Source organism: Pelodiscus sinensis, chromosome 2, assembly GCF_049634645.1.
Source record: "Pelodiscus sinensis isolate JC-2024 chromosome 2, ASM4963464v1, whole genome shotgun sequence".
Taxonomy (NCBI): Eukaryota; Metazoa; Chordata; order Testudines; family Trionychidae; genus Pelodiscus; species Pelodiscus sinensis.
The window spans coordinates 71,106,424-71,115,393 of NC_134712.1; the positions used below are offsets into that span (position 1 = coordinate 71,106,424).

An 8,970-nucleotide genomic window follows, 5' to 3' on the forward strand; every position below is an offset into this window, starting at 1 on the left:
ATTCCACTTGTTTTCCCCAACTTATAAAACTCATAGGCTACGTCTGCACTACGAGTTTTTTTGGCAGAAAATATGCTAATGAGGAACTCATTAGCATGAGTCGCAACTCATTAGCATGAGTCAGGACTCATTAGCATATTTTCTGCTGTTTCTTTTTGCGCAAGGTGTTTTTGCACAAAAAGGGAATGTCCACACTGCTTCTTTTTGCACAAAAACCCCTTGCACAAAAAGAAATGGCAGAAAATATGCTAATGATGTCACGACTCATGCTAATGAGTCCCTCATTAGCATATTTTCTGCAACAAAAATGTGTAGTGTAGACATAGCCATAGGATTTGTTTAGTTTAGGGAAAGTGGTTGAGGCTAGATCAGAGAAAGTCAAGCCTACGATTTGAACAGCTAAATCAAAGTAAACGGTTTTTATCTAGCTTCATTCACTGTTTCTAATCCAAGTAAACTTTAAAGTCTTAATTTCAGAAACTACTTGTGGTGATTTAAAAATCGGGGGCCTTATCTTGTATTCCAAATGCATTATCAATCCCCACTGAAATTAATGGCATATATATGCTGATCTAGAAGTCCTAACATTCACACACTATTTAGATTGCTAATACTTTGCATCACAGACTTTTTGTTACTGGATTATACAATGATGCCTACCATCATGGGATCTTGGTCCATAACTGAGACTTCTAGGTACTATCTCCATGCAACTGATAAATAAAATGATTAGAGCTGTCCAATGATTAAAAAGATTAATCACACAATTAAATTAACAGCATGATTAATAATGATTAATAAGATACCATTTATTTAAATATTTTGGATGTTTTCTGCTTTCAAATATATTTATTTCAATTACAACACAGAATACAAAGTGTATAGTGCTAACTTTGTATTTTTATTACACATATTTGTATTGTAAAACAAAAGAAATAGTATTTTTCAATTCACCTAATACAGGTGCTTTAGTGCAATCCCTTTATCATGAAAGTTGAATTTATAAATGTAGACTTAATTTCAAAAATAAAACAATGGAACACTTCAGTGCCTATGTGTTCACTCAGTCCTACTTCCTGTTCAGCCAATCACTCAAATATGAGAACAGGCATTCATGTGCCACTGTTGTAGCCAGTAATTCAGGATATATATGTGCCAGATGTGCTAAAAATTCATAAGTCTCTTATTACTTCAACCACCTTTCCAGAAGACATGTGTCCATGCTGAGGACAGGTTTTGCTTGATAGCAATCCAAAGTAGTGAAGACTGATGCATGTTCATTTTCATCATCTGAGCCAGATGCCACCAGCAGACAGTTGGTTTTTCTTTTTTGGTGGTTTGGGTTCTGTAGTTTCCACATTGGAATGTTGCTCTTTTATGACTTCTGAAAGCATGGTCCACATGTGGTCCCTCTCAGATTTTAGAAGGCATTACAGATTCTTAAACTTATGTTTGAATGCTGAAGCTATCTTTAGAAATTTTACATTGGTACCTTTTTCCATAGATAAACCTGTGGTGAAGGTGTTAATAGAATAAACATATACTGGGTCATCATCTGAGATTGCTATAACATGAAAGGTATGGTAAAATGCCAGTAAAAATGAGCAGGAGACATAAAGTTCTTCCCCCAACTAGTTCAGTCACAAATTTAATTAACACTTTTTAACAAGTGTCATCAACATGTAAGCATGTCTTCTGGAATGGTAACAGACGCATGAAGGAGCATACAAATGCTTAGCATATCTGGCAAGTAAATACCTTGCAATGCTGGCTACAAAAATGCCACGCAAACACTGATTCTCACTTTCAGATGACAATGTAAATACAAAATGGGCAGCATTATTTCCTATAAATGTAAACAAACTTCTTTGTCTTAGCAACTGGTTGAAGAAGAAGAGGGACTGAGTGGACTTGTAGGTTCTAAAGCTTTGCACTGTTGTTTTGAAGGGCACTTATGTAATAAAAAAATCTGCATTTGTAAATTGCACTTTCACAGTAGAGATTACACTATAGTACTCGTATGAGGTGAATTGAAAATATTATTTCTTTTGTTTATAATTTTTACAATGCTAATATTTTCAATAAAAGAATATAAAATAAGAAATGTACACTTTGTATTCCATGTTGTAATTGAAATCAATATCTTTGAAAATGTAGAAAAACATCCAAAATGCTTGGATGGGCTGTGACCTCAGGAGGTCATTGAGTCCAACCACCTGCTAAAAGCAGGGCCAATCCCAAATAAATCATCCCAGCCAAGGACTTTGTCAAGCCAAGACTTAAAACCTCTAGGGATGAAGATTCCACCATCTCCCTAGGTAACCCATTCCAGTGCTTCACCACCCTCCTAATGAAATAGTTTTTCCTAATATCCAACCTAGACCTCCCCCACTGAAACATGAGACCATTGCTCCTCATCCTGTCATCTATCACCACTGAAAACAGCCTTCTTCATCTTCTTTGGAACTCCCCCTTCAGATAGTTGAAGGCAGCTATCAAGTTCCCCCTCATTTTTCTCTTCTGCAGACTAAATAGGAGAGGCTGAGGGAACTGAGCTTAAGTCATGTGCTCCAGCCCCCAATATTTTTTCTTGCCCTCTTCTGCATTTTCTCTAGTGAATTCACATCCTTTCTGTAATGGTGGGGGAGAGAGCAAAAAATTGATGCAATACTCCATATGAGGCTTCACTGGTGATGAATAAAGGGGAATAATCACCTCTAATACCATTAACTCACAGACATCTACCCTTCCCCACCTCTAATATCATTAACTCTCAGGCATTCACCTTCCTTCCCCCCCGCCCCCCCCCCGGATTCCCCTTCTGTTCTGAAATGTAATTTGTCCTTTTCATATGTGTTCATTTTTTTAAATTGTATCCTTTGGTATATATGGTTGTGACTATTTTCTTCCACTATTTGATCTGAGGAAGTGGGTCTGGCCCACGAAAGCTCATCATCTAATAAACCATCTTGTTAGTCTTTAAAGTGCTACATTGTCCTGTATTTTGTTTCAGCTACCCCAGACTAACACGGCTACATTTCTATCCCTACATCTAACGGCAATGTTCCTACTAATGCACTCAGTATGCTGTTAGCCTTCTTGGCTAACTCATATCCAGCTTCTCATCCACTGTAATCCACAGGTCCTTTTCTGCAGAACTGCTGCTTAGCCAGTTGGTCCCCAGCCTGTAGCTGTGCTTTGGATTCTTCAGTCTTGCTGAACCTCATCAGATTGTCTCCAAATTGTCTAGGTCATTCTGGACCCTCTCCCTACCCTCCAACATATCTACCTTCCCAATTACCTTTGTGTCATCCACAAACTTGCTGAGGGTGCAATCCAACCCCTCATTCAGGTCATTGATAAACATGTTGAACAAAACCAGCCCTGGGACAGACCCTCTACAGGAGGTCTGACGAGGTGATCGCAATTGTGCCTTCTGGCCTTGGAATCTAGGAATCAGAACCCACTTTGTAGCTGTGGGTTGAGAGTTCCTGAGTCTCTGTGGAGTTGGCCTTTGAAGAGTTTGGTGTAGAATGTCCTAATGCCTGGAGAAGCCACTAATTAGGGTGTTACTGGGGATAGTCCTGCATTTGTTAAAAGACATAGGCCAAACAGTTGGAAGCTATCCTGCTGCTCCCATGTGGGGGGGGGGGCGGGGGGGAAGGGAGAGGGGACAGAAGAAAAAACCAGCAGCCTTTTTCTTTTATTTCAAAATGGATAAACTGTTCTAGAAAAAGTCTCCACGTCCCCCCTTTTAATGGTAACTGGTGTGATTTGCTGTCTTTCCTCCAGCTGTTTGTGCCCTTCTCCAGATGTGCCACTCCAGCTGGTGGACTGACACCAAGTTCATAGGCCAGTTCATTTTGGAGACATCAAATATTCCCCACTACTTTTGCATTTAAAAAAAAATAAGTAGCAGGCAGGGATGTGCGTGGGTGGGTGGCGGTGCAGCCAGACTGTGGTCTGTTGCTCCCGCTTCTAGAAACCCTGCAAGTTAATGAGAAGCCACCCGGGACTGCTGAGCTCTGCCTCGTCCACCGGGTGCAAAGGAAAATCGCTCTGCCTCCTGCAGCTGGCCCTCGCTCTCATTTGTTGCTCCAATAAGCAATAATTAGGTCCTAAGCTAATGATGTCAGCTGATCTGCTGTGTGTGTGTGGAGAGGGGGGACTCGATGAAATCTCCATGGAAACCCTCCCCTTGCATTCCCCCCAACCTGGCTCTGGCTGAGGATGTGCTCGCAGCCGCCTCTGCTTCTCTGCGCCACCTTGCTGCCTGGCCGCCTCGCCTGCCCCGCGCTCTGTAACCTGCCGCCGCCTGCAGCATGCGCACTGCCCGGGATCCCTAAATGGGACAATTCTGTCCGTCACGTAGCTGCTCAGCCGTCTCCACAGAAACTTTTGTCCCGCTGGCCAATCAGCGCGCGGCCGACGGGTGGGGGGGGGGGGGAGAGGTTTAGTGTGGAGCTTTGCTCTCGCTCAGCCTGTGCTGCTACTGTCAGTCCCGGCTCCAGCCGCCGCGAGACCTTCCAATAGAGCCACTGAACGGAGCGCGAGCCGGGGAGGCGGCTGAGGAGGAGGAGGAGGAGGGACTGACCATTTTGCAAGTGCCTGCCTGCGTGCCTGCCTGGGACAAGGCTGCTCCATGGTGCGCCAGGGTGGCGAGGCGTTTCAGCCCTGACTTCGCTTTCGTTCTGGAGACCAGAGGAGAACATACATGTATCATGCGTACACACACATAACAATGGGGGAATGCTGGCTGTGAAACCGACCAGGAATGTGTGTGCACTTGTCTGGCAGCCCGTGTAGCGGAGGAGCTGAACAGGACGGGTGGAAAGCACACACAGAGAGAGTGGGAGTGTGTGTGTGTCTAAGACAGGGCATCTTGCAGAGGCTGGGAGAGGAGGATGGGAACTCCCCTTTTCCTGGATCCTTTAATGATTGGAAGTAGGTGTTGAATGGAGGAGCTGCAGACTGCATTTGCCTTGGAGGACCGTCAAGAGGAGCTAACAATTTGGCTACTTTCACCAGAGAAAGGGGTGCCCTCCATTACGTGGTAGGGGAAAACAGGGTGATCAGAAATCTCCAGGGTGACTCGAAACTGGCAAAGCCAAAGGGAGAAAAAAATCGATCCCTTAAAAAAGGGGGGGTTTCTATTAAGCATCCGCATGCAAACTTACTTGTGCAATGTCTTGTAGCCAGTTTAGCACAGTCACCAAATGAAACCCCAGACCAGAAGAGTCCTGCATGTGTGAGCACCATTATAAAACTGGCAGACCAACCGACAGCCGCCTTTTTTCCTTTACCAACATCTTCCTGGGACTGATCTGCTTTGGTCTAATATCTGATCATATCTTGTATATATTTTCCTCTATCTGCTGGGATTTCAAATAAATAAATGAGAATTCCTATAAGGGCATCTGAAATTCAATGGGACTGAGTAGGACCAAGTGAAATTTTCACAGACCTTTTTTTAAAAAAAAAATATTAAAAATGTGCATGGAATTTGTTAGGAAGGAAAATAACAGGTAAGAACTTTCTTTCTTTCCCGTACTTTTAACGCCCAAAAGCAGAGAAATTTAAAGCAAAACCAGCCATGGAATAGAGGGGGAACAGAGACCAATTTGCCCTTCAGTGTTTCCTCCATCCTGCACAGAGGAGAGGCACGGTCCTCCAGGACAGACACAGAAAGCCCTTTGAAAAAAGCAGCGAGGGCTGGCTGGGGTGGAGAGTGTTTCTTTTTTTATTTTTTTCACCTGCACCATCCAGGGTACAGCCGGGTGGAGCTGACATCTGAGAGAAGAAGAAGACGGGTCACTATTCTATTTTCTCTTTTTGTTAAGCCAAGGGGTAGGCTTTTAATTATTTATAAATCAAACCCCTCTGGGTAGACGCCTTCGGAGATACTGGGATAGTCCTGCCTTGCACGATATTAGCGATCACGTACAGGGAGAAGGATAAGAGGAGCCTCTACAAGACCCGTTTGCCTGCTGTGGTCCGGCACAGTTACAAAAATGAACAAGAACATTGCTACACTACTGGATTGATTGCTACCCTCTCTCTCCCCTCCCCTCCCCCAACCATAACAACAAAAAATCAGCTGGGATCTGCTCGCACCGGGACCTCCTCTGATTCCATCTCGGTGGTGGATGCATTTTTCATGAGCACTAGGTGAACAGGTGCAAAGTACATTTGGAAGACCCCGGCACGGCCCGTTTTGTAGCGTGCGTGGTGTGTCTCGGAGGCTATGATGGAGAGCGGCGACCGGGACATGTACCGCCAGTTCCAGGACTGGTGTCTCAGGACTTACGGGGACTCGGGGAAAACCAAGACCGTGACCCGTAAAAAATACGACCGGATCGTCCAGCTCTTGAATGGCTCCGAATCGAGCTCCACGGATAATGCCAAATTCAAATTCTGGGTCAAGTCGAAAGGCTTCCAGCTCGGCAATTCGGACGAGGTCAATGGTGCTGGTGGAGGAGCGAAGCAAGTGCTGTACGTGCCAGTCAAAACCACGGTTAGTAGAGAATTGTCTTCCTTGTTATATGTCGACCAATGCAGCTTAGAGTGGGAGAGAGGGAAAGGGGGAGCCACAGCCACAGTTGGCTCGTTTCTCTCTCTTCCCCTAAGTCATCACCATGTTGTATTTGCATGTCACATTGTGCACAGGTTAGGGCTTTGTGGCCCTTTATAGTTAAAGTCATCAGCCCCCCTCCATTCTCCCCGCTGGCTCTGTGCTGTTATTTTGGGGCGAGCTATTGTCCCGGCTGTGTGGTGTCTGTCGCGTGCCGAGCCATTGTAGAAAGGCCACACAATTACGCTTACAGCTGCACATTTTCATAATATGCTGCTTGCGATCGATAGAGCACGGTGTATCCTTCCTGGCGCAAAGCCAAATGTGGCGCTGGTCGTTTATTTGGGGGCTTCCCCAGGATATCGGGCTATTTTATTGTTAGACCGCAGCCCCTGAGACACAGCAGCAGGGATATGCCTGGATGACTCTGGAGCGTTGCTATTTTATTAAAGGAGACGAGGAGAGGATGATCTACAAAGAGAGAGGAAGAGAGAGAGGTTCCCACATGACCAAATAGCAAATTTTGTTTCTCTTTCTGGGATTGCTCAAGTCTCACAGCTATAAAGCTGAAACTCAATTGATGCCATCCAGTAGAGGCACGAGCCTTCCTAGGGTCTGAATCTGAATAGCTAGACGCAGTTCTAACAGCGGCGGAGCTGTTATGCTTGGTGGTGGCAGGAACTACAGCATTTCCTCTTTAAGAAGATGGGAACGATTGGCTACAAGTAGGTTTGCATATTGAACTCTTTAATTTATCATTTTCCTCTTTAATCTTCCTCAAAGAATCTAGACTCCTTATTTGGAGATCTAAAGATGGAAACACGGGTAATCTTTTATTTTTGCTTCAATACTTTGATTTGATAAACAGTATTTTCTTTTGCACTGAAATCTCATCGTGGTCTAAGGAAAATCTCATGCTCTTGGATGGCATAATGCAGAATTCTTCTTGAAAAGTAGCTAGGTTTAATTAAAACATATAGTGCTGGGAAAAATCTGGAAATCCTGTATAAGTATCTTCTTCAAAGTATTAATACATTAAGGCATTGGGGTGCTGGTTTATATTGTCCTCTTTCTAATAATCAGATTGACTGTTGCCAGGAAATATAGATGTGGAATTAATTTTGTAAAGGAGTTAAAAAGCAAGGGATAATAGAGAATGTTCTGAGCAATGTTTTTGTTCCCTTCTTACCAGTTCTATTCACAGAGGGTTCTAGGTCTGCCTATAGGTGCAGCCTTTTCATGGAAAAAGGCATGTTACTTTTCTAAAGTTAAGCAGCAGATTATTAATATCTGACCCTGAGATTTACTGTAGATTACATATATTTTGGGATGGAAATTGAAAATCGAGCATAGAACAAAGGAAAAATTATCTCAAATATAATTATACTTCTCTATGCTATCTTATTTTATTCTTCCATTAACTGGAGCAGTGTTTTTTTTAAGTGTCTTGCGTGAAATATCTTTTAATTCTTATGGGTTTACATTTCACCACAATTTCAAAACTGTGAGCGAATTTCTTTTGTTAGAGTAACATTAAATGAATTCATGGGCTGAATAAAAAAGACTAACTTTAATTTTACAGGATTTAGTAAAAGCTAGAGCATTTCTGGGCCTTTCAAAAACAACATTACTGTATGTCACCAACTTGTACATTGTTTGGCATCTTTACTAGGTCAGGAGGGTTTGGATTTCCTCCCTGCTTTTGTTGTTTGTTGTTATTGTTCTTGATTTTTTTCAGTCTCAGGTGTCTAGGTCACTTCTTGGTGTGTTTACTTGTTAAGAGATTTTACTGAAATGTTGATCTTCATGATAGTTTTGCCACTACTCGCATTTGGAATCCTGTGAATATTTGTGTATTTGTGATAAATATTATAAACATTATAACAATCAACCAAGCACCACAGCAAAAGTAGGGCAAAAGAGCTACCATGATATATCCATAAAAATAAAAAGTTTTTTTGGCATTACATTGAATTATTAAACATAAAATATTAATTAACAGATCTTGCAGTCTTTGCTCAGGTAAAACATCCCCTGTCTTCCATGTGCGTGAGTGTTTGGTTTCCAAAATCTGTTTCCCAGTATAAACAAGATAAGAGTATGCACAAACTAGGGTTGCCAGATGGTTTCAGAAAAAATACCAAAAAAAAAGGACCCTGAGAGTTAAGCAAGAAAATAAAACAAAACAAAAACAGTGTGGCCCCTTTAAGAAACGCATGGTGAGGCTTTTTGGCCCTAACAGGCTGCCGGCAGCCGCCCACCATCTTGCCTCCCTGCACTGGGCCGGACAGCTCCCCTGAGGAACCCGGTAAGCACTCGGGTTGCCAGGCTGCCTCCGTATTGAGCCAGACAGCCCGGGATTTTCTCCTCCTGGCCAGGAAAAAGTCAGAAAGTCATTT

The 8,970-nt window shown here is 43.1% G+C and overlaps 1 protein-coding gene and 1 long non-coding RNA gene across 5 annotated transcripts in view; one reads left to right on the forward strand and one right to left on the reverse strand.

The window, feature by feature from the left end:
- The window catches only part of LOC142827086 (uncharacterized), a 65,803-nt gene extending 61,395 nt beyond the window's left edge, over positions 1-4,408 (reverse strand). Inside the window, exon 1 of the long non-coding RNA XR_012901487.1 lies at positions 4,215-4,408. This is a non-coding gene — a long non-coding RNA (uncharacterized LOC142827086). The remainder of the gene's footprint in view (positions 1-4,214) is intronic.
- Positions 4,409-4,437: 29 nt separating this feature from the next.
- The window catches only part of NOL4 (nucleolar protein 4), a 265,203-nt gene continuing 260,670 nt past the window's right edge, over positions 4,438-8,970 (forward strand). The window contains exon 1 of one of the 4 annotated variants that reach the window (XM_006115357.4): positions 4,438-6,514. In XM_006115357.4, the coding sequence (XP_006115419.1) occupies positions 6,245-6,514 (270 nt within the window). In that variant the 5' untranslated portion in view covers positions 4,438-6,244. Of the gene's footprint in view, positions 6,515-7,054; positions 7,297-8,970 lie in introns of those variants that run through there. The other 3 variants (XM_006115358.4, XM_025180839.2, XM_006115360.4) reach the window with 3 other exon arrangements.